The 15,437-nt window shown below is 53.3% G+C and overlaps 1 protein-coding gene across 4 annotated transcripts in view; it reads right to left on the reverse strand.

Annotated features, from left to right (window-relative positions):
- Window positions 1-9,223, reverse strand: part of ACTN1 (actinin alpha 1) — a 92,822-nt gene extending 83,599 nt beyond the window's left edge. For all 4 annotated transcript variants that reach the window (XM_064571237.1, XM_045901075.3, XM_045901074.3 and 1 more), the window contains exon 1: window positions 8,845-9,223. In XM_064571237.1, the coding sequence (XP_064427307.1) occupies window positions 8,845-8,949 (105 nt within the window). In that variant the 5' untranslated portion in view covers window positions 8,950-9,223. The remainder of the gene's footprint in view (window positions 1-8,844) is intronic.
- Between the last annotated feature and the right edge of the window lie 6,214 nt (window positions 9,224-15,437).

A 15,437-nucleotide genomic window follows, 5' to 3' on the forward strand; every position in this document is an offset into this window, starting at 1 on the left:
CAAAGTAGCCCCCCACAGCCAAGGACCAAGGCAGTTTCCAGGGTAACGGCATCCTCTGCATCTACTCCCGATTTCCATCCCCGGCTGCTTTTGATTCTCCTCCCGCCTCTGTAGTGGGCTAAGTCACCTCTTCCCACTATTGCTAGGCAACCCTAAGAGCAGTGCAGCTGCCTCCTGAGGGAGGACCCCGGGCCCCCTCCCCTTCCCAGGACTCGGGCCTGGGGAAAGCTGCCCCCCTTGGACACTCCCACCCCTCCCCATTAACCCGGGGGATGGCAGAAGGTGAGAAGCGCTCCCAGACCAACAGGGTTTAGAGGTGCAGGTGCGGTGGGACTCGGCCTTGGGGAAATGAGGACAGCCACCCCCTCCTTCCCCACCCCAGCCTTCTACTTGTCTGTGCTTGTGTGTGATCTATTCTTAAGCAGTTTCCAAGCACGGGGTCACACCAAGCTTTTTATGAAAGATGCCCCTCTTGATTATTTTCCTCTTCTGCAGCTCTCCCACTCACTCACCATGAACATGGATCCCTGACCTTAGAGTAAACAGTGAGCAACAGAGACACAAATGGGGAAGAGGGGCAAGGAGGCAGAGAGCCCCAGCAACTCCTGGGAGGCTGCTTAGCTCCAGAGGTGGGAGGACAGGCAATTGTCATTTTCTTCTATTACTTAGCATGTTCTCAGGTTTTTTAAATTAAGATAGAATTCTACCACACAAGTCACCCACTTGAGTGGGTTTTAGAACATTTATACATATATAGTATATGTATATATTTAGACTATGTTTACATATATTTAGTGTATACATGTTTTGAGCAAGTTTTAGTATATTTAGTATATGGTTTTCGGCATATTCACAAGGTTGTGCCACCATCTCCAATGTCTAATTCCAGAATGTTTTCATCCCTGGGTTTTGTTTCATCTATGTTTGCCCCTGGTCAAATGTTCCCAGATAACACAAGCATTTCTTGAATAAGTGGCGAAGTGGTGAGAAGACGGAGGAAGCCACACTGCCCAGCCGGGGATCCAGGCCCACCTCTTACGGCCTGTGTGATCTTGGAAGTTCTGCAGCTGCTCTGAGCCAGCTCTCTCGTCTGTAAAATGGGGATAAAGTGCCCATCTCACGGGATCAGATGTGCTAATGCGGCACAGAGTCCCCAACACAGTGCCGGATACCTAGCCTGTGCTCAGAAGTGGGGGAGCCCCTATGAATATGATGCGAAAAAGCTTTTTTTTTTTTTTTTTTTTTTTAAGTACAGTTCTGCTCCCAGCTCTGGTCTGGGAAGATGACTGTGCCCAGGCTTTTGGGGACTGCCATCATTTTTGCTTATTTGTCTGGTAGGGCTGAATGGGGCACACAGAGGAGGCAAGCTGGGGTCATGACCTGCCCACATGGCTTTCGGGCTGATGCATCACTATCCCAGACTCCAGGTGCCCAATGTGTTGAGAACCTGCTAGATAATCCCCAGCCAGGACATGGGAGCAGGGGTGAGGGCAGGCAAGGCAGAGAAGAGAGCAGCTGACCACCCCTCTGTGTAAAAATTTACCCCTGCCCACTGAGAAGGAAGGCTTCTGGGAGCTTGGACTTGATGCCTAGCCTGGGACCCAGTGAGAAATCCTGATGTGTTAAGAGGAAGGTGGGGACACTTGGCTGGTTCAGTCAGGGAAGCATGTGACTCTTGATCTCGGGGTTGTGAGTTCAAGCCCCATGTTGGGCAGAGAGATTACTTAAAAATAAAATCTATTTAGAAAAAAAAAAGGAGGAAAGTGGGCTTCTAGGCTGTCTCTGAGCCCCAATTTGCTGGGTCTCCTGCCCCCACCACTCCCAAGGCCCCTTGACTCCAGCAGGACCAGGTCTGGGCAATTAGTGCTTAGCAGGACACAGGTGCCTCAGCAATGAGACACAACCCTGGGTCTGAATCAGGAGTCTGAGCGGGCTGACCCATTGTGGCCAGGACTAAGGAAGCAGGCTAATGGGTTTCCTCTGCCCACGGCTTCTCGGCCATTACCTCTCTAGGGAGCTGCAGACTAACCTGTCCAAATTAACCGGTGGGCTCTGGAACCTCTCCCATGTCCTTGGCGAGTAACCGAGCCCCACTCCCCAGGCCCTTGCAGAGATGCGTGCCCACCAAGCATACTTAGAGAGGAGAAAAGCATGACTAGTGGGGAAGGTGCCCCAAGACCACAAGCCCGTTGGCTGCACACCCCATCCTAGGAAAAGCTTGGGTGGGTTACACATGGGGGCAGCTCAGGTGGGGTTAACTGGCTGGGATGGTCCCCACAACACCTGCACAGGTGTGGGGCTCAAGAGCCCCACCTGTGAGCTGTACAAACAGCCTGGCCTCTCAGAAAGGTGAGAGGTCAGCTCTGCGCGAAGGACAAGGAGCGAGAACAATGGAAGCGGGGGGCTGCCCGGCCTGCAGCAGCTTACACATGGTTGCCCTCTGGTCTGCCCTTCCACACTTCTGGCTCCCTCCTGCCCTGCCCTCCTTTACACACACACACACACACACACACACACACACACATAGCCCAACTGCCAGGGAAGGTGGGGGAGGCTTCCCACAGAGTCTTCAACCGCTGCCTATCCTTCCAGATGCAGCTCAATGCCACCAGCTCTTCTCTCCCTTCTCCACCAGCGCAGGCAGGGAGCAGGGCTGGCTCTGGCCTGACAGCGGCCGGCACCACACCTCGGGCCACTTGGGGCACTGCCTGGTGTGACGTTCTATCTTTCTGCTTCTCTCTCCACCTAAACCATGATATGCACAGCTCCAGGCGGGTGAAGTGTAGGATACCTAACAGGGATTCACCCAGTGCTCACCGATGGACTCCACCGGGAGACACCATGGATGTTCTTACAGTGAGAAGGGACTAGAAGGGAGCAGAGACACCGGCTCTTCCCTAGAGACACACAGCAGCAGATCGCAGGTCTCAGGCTCGGGCTGCCCCACCCTGGTTCCAGAACCACAGGAGGCACCAGGTCTTGTGTGACAAGCCAGGCTTGTCCTCAGCTTGTGTGTCCTCAAGCCAGGCTTAGGGTTTGTGGCCACTGGCCAGGCGCCCAGCTCCAGGCCTTCCTGGAGAAGGAGAAGGGAAGCTCAAATCCCAACAACAAACTACGGGATGCCCGTGTGGTTTGACCTCCTCACACTTAGAACGGCCTGCAAGGAAGGGCCCAGGGGTCCAGGCCTCCCCCCACCCGCACCCCCACTCCAGTGAGCACAGCCTTGGCAGCACCTCCTCAAGAAGTCAGCTTCAGGAAATGACTTTCCTCCTTTTCCTTTGGTGACCACAGACCTTGCAGGAGCCTGCAAGCCTATCACACCCACAAGCCCAACTCTAGTGATTAACAGCCCCTCAAGGTCTCATCATTCCTCAGGCACCTGGGTGGTTGAGTCGGTTAAGCGTCTGCCTTCGGCTCAGGTCATGATCCCGGGGTCCTGGGATCAAGTCCCACATCAGGCTCCCCCTGCTCGGCAGGGAGCCTGCTTCTCCCTCTGCCTCTGCTCGCCACTCCCCCTGCTTGTGCATGCGCTCTGTCGAATAAATAAATAAAATCTTAAAAAAAAAAGATCTCATCATTCCTCAAAACTGGACAATCTGGTTCTCAGTGAGCTCCAGGCCTTCTTGCATCTATCCTAGGGAAGCCTAGGTGGTAGCCCAAGGCAGCCCCGCAGCCCCGTGCTTCAGACCCCCGTCCAGCTCCTTCAGGCTTTGGCAATCGTGTCCTCAGAGTACCCACATGAGACGGGTTTGGGAGAGGAAGCAGCAAAGCAGGGCTGGTAGGCTGCCGGGAGGCATGGACAGGGCCTCAAGAATGCCCTCAGCTACTTGACTGTGGGGCCTGAAGACACTCCAGGCTGTATCCTCTAGAGGAAATTCATACTTTGAGGTCATTTTACCTGTACTGTAACAAACTGACAAAGCTTTTGAGCACTTCACATTCATCTCTTCATCCTGGACACCCAGGAGGTAGGTAAAGGGTAGGCAAGAGATTCTACACCATTCTATAGCGAAGGGACTGAGCAATCAGAAAGGTCAAGTGACGCGGAATGAGCCAGAGTTGACTTCAAGGTCCAAGGTCAAAGAACACAACTCCGCATACTCCTAGCCAACTAGGAGTTGGCTCCTCCTAAGATGGGTTTATATACTACACCTTATTCCCAAGAATATAGGGTAAAGGCCACAGAAACTCTGGCTCCTCAAAAGAGTTAACATGTATTTATTGAGCACTCCCTGTTAGGTGCTATGCTAAATTCCCTACACACATTAACTTGGTTTAAACCTCCACTCAACTATATCAGGCAGGAATGATTAATTTCCTCATTTCCCCATTGGCATCATCAGGCACAGAGCAGGTAAGTAACTCACTGAAGATCACATAGGCAGTCCGTGAAGGGGCCAAGATTTGAACCCAGGGTGCCCAGAGCATGTCTGCAGAGGCTGGAGCCAGGATACAGCCCCAGATGAGCTGGTTTGTCTGGAATGTAAAATATTCCATCCCTATTTCCACCCCACCCCCCCATCCCGGAGTTGGGAGCCATGCGTGATGCTGTTTCTCAACACCTTGCCCTGTACTAGGCACCAGGGATTCAGCAGAGAACAGAAGAGGCTGGGCCCTGTACCCACGGCCACGGGCACAAGGTGAAGCAGGCAGGAGTGCAGAACAGCGAAGGGTAGGAGGACTGAAACGAGAATCAGTTCTCTCCTCCTGCACATTTTACTTCCACCAGGCATCACTCTGGTTTTTGCAGCCCTAACCTTCAAGGCAGGCGATGTCCTGTTCCTCCCCAGGTGAACCACTCCATAGCAGGCCTCCCCCTTGACCAGTGGCCTTGACTAGCTCCTGCAATGGTCCTGCAGTCTAGGAGGGAGTATAAACAAGGGGGCCCATCTTGCTGTGCCCTGGCATGGTGTGGGTGCAGACTCGGGACCGGGGCCCTCATTCACCTGCCAGGTGAATGCCTATTTCAACACCATTAGCTCAACAAATATTGACAAAGCTCCTATATGTGAAACAAAACAAAACAAAACAAAACCCAGGACTGGCATCTGTGGGAATACCCACTAAATCCGAGCCTCCAGGATTCAAGAGAGAAGAGAGAATAAAATTTAACAGCTGAAAGCTGCCATTTTACAAATCTTCGTCAACCCAGCAGGTGGGGATATTAGCTCCTTTTTATAAATAAGGAATTGGAGGCTGAGAGGTTAAAGTAACTTGCCCAAGGTCACAAGCCTGCAAAAGTAGAGCCAGGGTGCTACTCAATCCATGCTCTCCCCAGCTGGCCTGGTGTCCAGCCGGCACACACAGGAGGGTGTGCACAAAACGCACGTGAGCAAATAAACCGGGGGTACCGTCATCCTGCAAAGATGGGGCGTTCAGACCTGCTCCCTTAAAAAAGGCGGCTTTAGAGCTCAGCCTCGAAGGTCAGGAAGATTGGGAAGGCCAGCCAACTCCCCAGGCCACTGCATTTTGTGTCTGGAGGCAAGGAGTCCAGGCCCATGAACTCTGCACGGAAGCATTCTGTGAAGACGGGACAAGCCACAGCCCACCGATGCGGGTTCTTGAGTCATGCCTCCTGCCTGCACCTGCCTAGGCCTACCCAGTCACCAGGGAAGTACTTGCCACCACGTCATTTCATCCGAGGCCTGTCAGAGCCCTGAGGGATCAGCAGGACAGGGCAGGACAGGAATGCAGCCCATTTACAGAGGAGGAAACAGATCGGAAGCACCTGTCTGGAGCATTCACTGCTCCAGCCGCAGCACTTGGAACTGGGCCTGCCGGAGTAGGTGCTCAGAAAGTATTTGCCGAATACTCTAATAAAAGCTCAGAGAAATGAAATGACTTGCCCGAAGTCTCTCCAATTGTTGTGAGTGCACCACAGCTAAAAGCAGGGCCTTCTGCCTCCCCCCCAGAGGCCTTTGTAGCCCACTGCACTGTGTCCTCCCACCCACCCAGCTACGTACTCACTCTCCTGCCTCCTTCTGGAATGGCCAGCCTCCTCTGTCCACTAGTCTCTGTCCTCATCCCTCACCTCCCACGCTCAGCAGGGAGGCTGTCAAAAGCAACACCCAGGTTGGGGCGCGTGGGGTGGCACAGTCAGTGAAGCATCCAACTCTCAGTTTGGGCTCAGGGTATGATCTCAGTGTCATGAGATCGAGCCCCATGTCAGGCTCGGTGCTCAGCATGGAGTCTGCTTGAGATGCTCTCTCCCTTGCCCTCCGCCCCTCCCGCTTGTGCACTCGCTCGCTCTCAAATAAATCAATCAATCTTAAAAAAAAAAAAGCAACAAGTTACTTTAGGTCTCATCTCCCACATAATACCACTTCCTTATATCTCCAGCACCCCGAGAACTAGGTGAAATTTTCAGACAAGAAAACTGAGGCCCATGCAAGATAACAGAATTAACGGCAGAAAACAAAAAGAAAAAAAAACCTTGGATTTTCAAAGTCAGGCCCAGAGCTTGTGCCACGCCCCCACCCCTTCCATCAACCCTGCCAAAGCACATGTTGGCTCCCCTTGGTCCAGAGGTCCTTGCAGGCTCTGGATGCCAAGTCCAACTTTGCTGCCCTTCCCCCCAGCCCCCTGCCATGCACCATTTGGGACTCTGGACTGGTTACTTTCCCCTCTGCCCCTCATTTCCTCAACCTCAGGTGTGCCAGGCTCACATACAATGCCAGCCCTTGTAACTGTTGAGTTTACCCCCTAGATCACCACAGTTCCCAGATGACCTGTTCCCACCTGGCTACAGAGGCCTGGGACACACCCACCACCGCCCACGTCAGAGTTTTACAAGTCTATATATGTGTGTATATATAAACAGAAACAGAGACAATATAATTTTATCCCCAACTATATTTAATATATTCATTCATTCATTTAATACAGAATACTATACGCAGGTCCAGTGACCAACACTGGGGAGACAAGAGTTTCTGCCCTCCCAAGAACTTCATCCCACAATCCTGTCACTCGTGCCCCAACTAGGCATATAATAGGTGCTCTGCAAACAGGGATGTCTCCACTACTGTCCATGGAAGAGCCCAAGACATCCACCGCCCTAATCCCACCCCCTCCTATCCAATTTAAAATCTAGTCTCAAGAAGTCCTCACCCCGAAATTTTAAAAAGGCCCCCCCACCTTGATCCCACAAGAATCTTCAAATTAACCACTCCATTTTGAGCTCCACCAACTGCCCAATTGTCCCAGGAAATAAGCCCAGTGAGTGGGGACTCTCACAGCACCCCCCCCCCGGGGATTGGGGGGGGCAACAGGAAGAGGGGGAGGAATGTTTAAGCAACTGTCACACTGCAAGTAAGTCAACTCCAAGCCGGAGACCTTCTGCCGTTGCCCTACAGGGCCAGGCCCAGCAGAAGCCCCTGCCTGGGTCTCAGGTCACAGGGCTTTGAGGAAGCCCTTTGTGCGTGTGTTTTAAATTACCTCTGTTTGTCTGATGATGAAGTGAGTAAAAGGGCGCCGATTCAGGGTTTAGGATTCCTGAGTGAGCTAATACAGGATGCCTTTGGCTGAAAAAAAAACTTCAGTCGGCTCCCTAAACTCCCCCCCCCTTTTAAGTTTAAAAAAGGGAATGAATGTTACCATTTTTGGACATGAGCGTTCTCCCTCAAGCCCAGCCCTAACCGCACTATCCAAAGGGACGCGCCATCCTGTCCCCCCCCATTCCCAGATCAGCGGGGGGTGGGGGGAGATGAAATGAGGAGGGACCGGATGGGAGCGGACAGCGGGGAGGGGGGGGGCTGGAGGGGAGGGGGGAAGAGAGGAGGGTGTTCAGGGTACGTGGCCGCCTGGGGCAAGAGCTCATAGCTCAGGCAGGAAGCAGAGGCAGGGTTGGGGCGCCCTCCCCTCCCTCCCCACAAGAGTGGTTTCTGACCTCTTCCTGCCACCGGCCACTGTGCCCAGGTCCCATCGCCAGCTCCGAGCCAGCCCCCGTGGCGGGGTGCGCACCCGGTACACCTCGTCTGGGACGCCTGGGGACGGTGGCTAAGCAGAGATTCCCCAATGACTGACCCCAGATATCCCAGTAAACAACCTCTTGTCCTGGAGCCCTTCAACTCAGATCAAGTTGCCCAAATTCGCCTTCTCCCAGGAATAAGCGGGTGCCGGAGGGGCAGGACGCAGACGCAAACCCATCTCCGCCCGCAGCTGAGTTTAGCAATAAAACGGTTTGCCGTCCTGACCCCGCCCCCAGAGGGCCTGCTGGGGAACCGGCTTCTGCCCCCTGGTTTTCTCGGCTCCGGCCCCACTCCAGCAGGTCCCCCTCCAGGCAGACCCGAAGGTGGCTGCCAATCCCCGCGGCGCCCGCTTCCCCCCCGCCCCCCGCGGCCTGCGGGCTGAGGTTGGAAGGTGCAGGGTCCCGCGCTGCTCGCCCCCCGCAGGTACGGAGCCCAGGGCGGCCCAGGAAGCGCGCTGCCACCGCACGCCATATGGAGAGGCGGCCAGGGGGCGGGGAAGGGAAGGGAAAATCGATCCGGAGCAAGAAGCCACCCAGCCAGCGGCTCAGCCCCAGCCTCCCAAGCACCGCCTCCCACCCCCTGCCCACGCGGGGACCGTGCGGCTGCAGCCGGGTGGCCTGAATCGCGGACCCCAAGGCGACCTGCCCGCCGGCGGCCCCACCTCCCCGCGCTCGGGCTCGGCGTTCGCGGGCTCTGGGAAAGGGGCTCTCCCCCTTCCGCCCGCGCCTGTAACCCAACACCCCACCTCGCAGCGGCCGCGCATCCCCCGCCCCCGCTCGTGAGAGCCTGGAGCCCGTTCCGAGCCGGGAGCTGGGAGCGCGGCGGACGGAGCTCGTCGGCCGGGGGGCTGCGGCGGGCTGGGGAGGCTGCTGACCTTTCTCTGCTGCTTCTCCCAGGCCGGGTCCAGGAGCAGGTCCCGATCCCAGTCCTCTTCGGGCTGCATGTAGTCGTTGGTTTGCTGGGAATCATAATGGTCCATGATGGTGCGCGCGTGCTACGAGCTGGATTTCTTCCTCCACCTTCTCTCCCGGCGGCGGCGGCGGCTGCTTGCTGCTCCTGCCCCGGCGTGGGGAGGGAGTCGGGCCGGGCTGGGCTGGGCTGGCGGGGCCGGGCTCGCTCCCCGGCGCCCGGTTCCGCCGCGGCGCTGTTCGCGGTAGCTGCTGCTGGAGGCGGCGGCGGCGGCTGGAGCTCGCGGACTGCCTGCCTGGGACCTAATCTCCACGCACAGTGAGCGAGGCGGACACACTCGCGCTGCGGGAGCCGAGGCGGGCGGGGGCGGGGGGAAGGGGCAGAGCCCTCCCGAGGTTCTCCATTGGCCAGGCCGAGTTGCCCAAACTTCCCCCCATCGCCTTTCATTGGGAATTCCTGGCATCCGTCAGCCGGGCCGCGGCGCATATAGGTGGACTGGGCGGCCCCCTCCCGGCGCGCACGCCCCCGCCCACTCCCCGGGTTCCCACTCCCCCGCCGCTCATGTGACACCAGCTTAAGCTGAACGGGACCGAAGCCGGGGGACGCCTCCCCGGGCTCTGGGACCGAGCGGCAGCGCTCCCCGGAGCCCCAGTCGCCGCCGGGGACTGGACACGCTCCCCGCCCGCGGCAAGGCGGCGAACTCGGGCGCGCCGGCCTGACTGTGCCCCCCACGCTGCCAGGGGCTGGAGAAGGGACGCGAGCAAAGCCGGGACGCATTTCACGTCTCCTTCCTAGGGTCCGGAGAAGTCAGCACCCGAGGAAAGGGGGCAGGGAATGCCGGAATGGAAAGGAATTTCCTGGGAATTTCCTGACTCTCTCCCTCCCGTTCCCGCCCGGCCCCGCCCGTCGCGACCCAGCCGACCCCTGCCCTCCGAGAGCCCGGGGTCTGGCCAGCGAACGGAGTTCGGGAGCCACAGAGCTTTCCCGCCTCGCCACAGGGTCCTTTCCGGCTCAGGGGACCGCTCTGCCTAAGGGCTTCCCGGTGGCGCCTACGTCGCCCCGCTTCCTGGGATCCTTTGCCCGTCCCCGCAGGCGGGCAGGCGGGATCCACCCTCTTACACGCCCCAGCAGCCCCCTGAAAACTGGGCGGGAGGGCCCTGAGTGGTCTACCTACTACACGCCCCGCCCCCAACACACACACACCTGACAGATGGGCAAACTGAGGCTCAACGATTTGAATTGGAAACGGGATTTAGCAGGTTTTCAGGACTCCAAGGCCCAGCCTGTAACCTCAGGCCTGACAAACAAAGCCTTATTGTTGTTCGAGGAGGAAGGAGGGCAAAATTGGCCAAACACCTCTAACTTCTAGGTGCCTGCCTGGGCTTCCTTCTCCAGGCCTAGTACACACCGCCCCAGCGGTAACAGATACTGGGAAGAGGCAGACCTGACCTGGTGGGCTCCTCTAGGGGATCCCGGACTGAAGAACAGTCCTCCAACAGGTCATGCACACAGGAGTGCTTTTATATTTGTGCCCCGAGGGTTGGCTGAGCCAACCGCAGAAACTCCAGCTTGTCAATCCAGGGGCAAATGAAGGAGTGAGAAGAAGAGTGCATTGCCAGGAAGGGCCTTGAATGAGGACACCTGAAAGGCCACAGATGGAAAAGGTGAAGAAAGTGCCTCCGCCTCTCAGAACCGCCAGCAGATGCTGTTGTCAGCTACCTGCATCATTAGTCAACCTCACATTTGTGCAAGTGCTATGGGTCAACGCCCTGCCTGCCACAAGCCCCTGGCTGAGGACGCACTGCCCCTGATTTATGGACTATTTTATAACCATTTCTAAACTGTGGCTCTACACCTAACTAGAGGGTAACATGGTGCTGTAGCCACTCGTTCCCTCAATGAATACTTGCTGAGCGTTGTCTGCGTGTCAGGGGTTGTGCTAGATGTTATGTATACAGAGATGAAAAGATACAATTCCTTCCCCATGCAGCGCAGAGACAGATACAGAAACAAAAATATAGCGGGAGGAGGCAGCCGTGAGCGGGAAAGCTCTGACCACCGAGCCCAGCAGGGGAAAGGAGGCTCCAGGTGTAACTTTTTGGAGTAGGTGAAATTCAAGTGCGCCTTAAAAACAAGAGTCAGCCAGACGCCGAGCATGGGAGGCTCTTCCAGGCAGAAGGATCAGTCTGAGTACATGGGGGCAGGACACTGCCTGGTATAAAAGGGTTGCCTAACACTTCAGCGTAGCTAGACTAGACATTCAAGGCCAGGAGGGGCAAGAGACGGGGCCGTGGAGGTGGGCAGCTGCCAGACCACCGAGGCCCGGTGCGCCATGGGAAGTGCGGATCTGAGGGGACCAAGGCTGGACAGAAGCTGAGAACCAGGTGCAGAGCAGTTTCAATCATCCAGGTAGCAGTGGTGTCTCGGGCCATTTGGGCCACTGTCACGGAATATCGGAGATCGGGAGGCTTCAACAAGAGCATTTATTTCTCATAGTTCCGGAGGTGGGGAAGTCCAAGCTTAGGTTCAGTGTGATGAGAGCCCTGCAGCCTGGTTGCTAGAAGCCATCTTCTGTGTCCTCACATGGTGCAAGGGGCTCTGCCCTCATGACCTACACACCCTCCTAATACCATCACACTGGGGGTTAGGCTTGCAACATAGGAATTTTGGCGGGACATGAACATTCAGTCTATTGCAAATGGAGAAGAGTGGGTAGACAAGAAATACTTGTCTGTATTGTCTGAAACCCTGGCCTCAGGGTTTCAATGTGAGGACAGAGGAGTCTTTGCTCCTCTCGCCCAGTGCCCCATGTGAGACAGACCATGCACTTCGTCTATATGACCTATGTAAGCTCTACTATGAGATGAGAACCGTCTCCACCTTACAGAAAAAGCCAGCTAAGGCTTGGGGAGGTAGCTAACTAGTGCAAGGTTACACGCAGATATGTGACTCCTAAACCCATGCTTTGGACCCAGTGTTTCTCAACCCTGGGACAATTTGACACCCTTCCTCCCAGAGGATATTTGGCAGTGTCTGGAGAGATTTCTAAAAGTTGTCACAACTGGTGGGTCACTATTGGCATGCAGTCACTAGAGGCCAGGGCTGCTGCTGAACATCTACGAGTGGGTCAGGACAGTCTCCCCCCAACAAAGAAAGATCCAGCCCAAGTTATCAACAGTACTAGGGCTGAGAACCCCTGCCTTCACTATTGGCTTCTAGTTGGGATGATCTCATGAATGGTGGCAGTACAACCAGTTGAGATAAAGAATTTCAGGTTTGGGAGTGGAATCCTGGATTGAGTGTGAACACATTGAACTTGAAGTGCTCTGAGAACGTTCAGACTCGGTTGCCCAGCAATCAGTTGACTGCATGGCCCTGACTGAACTCAGGGGAAACAGATCTGAGGGTCAACAGTATACAGATGGTATTGACAACCATGAGATCACCCAGGAAGGATGCCTAAGAGGGGCTGGGAAGGGGACCAAGGGTGGAACCCGGAGAAGCAGCACTTAGAAGGGAGTGTAAAGAACAAGATGCCTTGAAGGAGACAGAGAGGAAGGGGTCAGCAAGAACACAGAGCCTGGACCACATGGTGTCGTGAAAGTCAAAGGTATGAAGTTTCCAAGTGAGGGGAGTCAGCAGCATCAGATGTATCAGGAAAATAAGGCCTAACAGTATTCTTTGCATATGATCATTGAAAATTCACTAGTGTCCTTTGCCTGTGGAATTTTAGTAGTGTGGCCAAAGCTGTGAATTTAAGAGACACTAGGCAGTGAATGAGGGACAACAGTGAATATAGAAGAGGTAAAAGGGGAACAACAACAACAACAACAAAATATATATATATATATGGCATTCCTAGAGGGGGTCCAAAAGAGGAATTTTTTTTTTTTTAATAGGAGAAACTTGAGCTATTTGTAGTCTGAGAGGAAGGATTCAGTTGAGAGGAAAGAATTGAAAATGCAAGCAAGAGAAAAGTGAGAGATGGCATAGTTCTTGAGGAGACAGGACCATGTGGATTCAAGAACACGGGCTAAAGTGTGGGCCAATGAGAGGAAAGGGGGGGTGCCTGGCCGGCTTTATCAGTAGAGCATCCGACTCTTGATCTCGGGGCTGTGAGTTCAAGCCATGTTGGATGGACAGATTATTTAAAAATAAAATCTTAGTGCCTGGGTGGCTCAGTCGTTAAGTGTCTGCCTTTGGCTCAGGTCATGATCCTAGGGTCCTGGGATCGAGCCCCACATCGGGCTCTCTGCTCAGCGGGAAGCCTGCTTCTCCCTCTCCCTCTGCCTGCTGCTCCCCTTGCTTGTGCTCTCTCTCTCTCTATCTCTCTGTCAAATAAATAAAAATTAAAATCTTTAAAAAAATAAAATAAAATAAAATCTTAAAAAAAAAGAGAGAGGAAAGGCCCTGGTGCTCTGAGAGGGGGAGGGGTTCCGAGGATGGGCGTGGGTGTCCATAAGTGAATAGGAAGAGGGTCTTAGGTTTCTCAATAGGGAGGAGTTCGCAAGGGATGGACCAAAGGTGATGAATTGACTAGTCTTTCCATCCAGGACTCACTAGTGGCCATCACACTGGTGATACTAGTCCCATATAACACCACCTTCTATAGAGAGAACAGAATTACTAAACGGGTTAATTTTTTAGGGATACTAAGTTATATGCATGTTTATAATATCCATTCTTTTTTTTCAGTTGGCGTATAACATACAGGGGCGCCTGGCTGGCTCAGTCAGTGGAGCGTGTAACTCTTGATCTCGGAGTTGTGAGTTCGAGCCCCACACTGGGTGTAGAGATTCCTAAAAAAAAAATGAAATCTTAAAAAAAAAAAAGGGATATAACATAGAGTAAAACACATTCCCCAAGGGTGCTAATGTTCAGCATACAGCTCAATGAAATTGCTCCTGGGTTTACACCCAGGAAACTACTACCCACATCAAGATAAAACATTTTCAGCACCTCAGGTTTCTCATGCCCCCTCCCAATCTATACTCACAATCAACATAGGAAACCACTATTCTGACTTCCTACTGCCGATAATTGTTCTTACTCGTTTTTGAACTTCATATAAATGGAATCACACAGTATGTACACTTTGGTTTCTGGATTTTTCACTCAATTTGATGTCTATGAGATTTGTTTATGTTGTGGCTTGTATCAGTAGTTAATTTGTTTTTGTTTTTCTGTTTTTGCTGTGTAATATTTCATTGTGTAAGTATATCCTAAGTAATTTATCCACTCTCTTATTGATGGGCACTTGCCTTGTTTCCAGTTTGGACCTACTATGAATAAAGCTGCCATGAATACTCTTTTTTTAATTTTTTTTTAAGTAGGCGCCACACCCAGCATGGAGCCCAACTTGGGGCTTGAACTCATGACCCCAAGATCAAGACCTGAGGTGAGATCAGGAGTCAGACGCTTAACTGACTGAGCCACCCAGGCGTCCCTGCCATGAACATTTTTATGTGCATTTTGGTAAACATATGCATTCATTTCTCTTGGATATATACCTAAGAATGGAATTATTGGGTCATGGGGTGGGTTTATGTTCACTTTTAGTAGATATTGCCAAAAACTTTTTCAAATTGGCTGTAACAATTGACTCTCCAGCAACAGGTGTGGGAAATCCAGTTGCTCCACATCCTCCTACCACCAGGTATTATCAATTTTTTTTTTAATTTCAGCCATTACTGTGGGTGAGGAGTGCTCTCTTTTTATGGGTTTAATCTTGCCATAGGCTTATCAACCTTTTGAATAAAAAACTTCCATTCCCGCTGCCATTCACTTTAATAGCAACTGATTCTTTTTTTTTTTTTTAAGATTTTATTTATTTGACAGAGAGAGACACAGCGAGAGAGGGAACACAAGCAGGGGGAGTGGGAGAGGGAGAAGCAGGCTCCCCGCAGAGTAGGGAGCCCGATGCGGGACTCGATCCCAGGGCCCCGGGATCATGACCTGAGCCGAAGGCAGTCGCTTAACCAACTGAGCCACCCAGGCGCCCAATAGCAATTGATTCTTGATGTATTAGCTGCTTGAGGGGCACCTGGATGGCTCAGTCAGTTAAGCATCTAACTCTTGATCTCACCTCAGGTCTTGATCTCAGGGTCGTGAGTTCAAGCCCCGTGTTGGGGCTTGGGATAAGGGACAGTGGCATGCATATGATATCAATTTCACCAAATTAATTCATTCAATATTTAGCAAGCAATTTCTCTATGCCCAGCACCATACTGGATAAAGATGCAAGAGTGGTCATGTCCTTCTTAGAATAGACAGTAGATGCTTAATAAATTTCCAGGAATGATTGTTTGGAAAGGCTGTTTGGGCCCCCACGGGAGCTGTTTTGTTTGGGCTTGTTTTGGTGGGAAGCCGGAACATGTCCATTTCATATGACTTTTCAATTAAAAGTTTAAGAGAAAACAGCTCTTGAAAAACAAAACAAAATCCCTGGAGTCATGTGGGCTGCCAAAATGGAGTGAGGTAAGATCATGAAAGAAAATGAGAGGATTCATCTGCAAAGCAGTCCTGACCGCTTTCTTTCCAGAGGCTCAGCCTCTGTTG

Source organism: Mirounga angustirostris, unplaced genomic scaffold (assembly GCF_029215605.1).
Source record: "Mirounga angustirostris isolate CCGP_5_RB_7025 unplaced genomic scaffold, mMirAng1.0.hap1 SCAF_9, whole genome shotgun sequence".
In the NCBI taxonomy this organism is placed as follows: Eukaryota; Metazoa; Chordata; class Mammalia; order Carnivora; family Phocidae; genus Mirounga; species Mirounga angustirostris.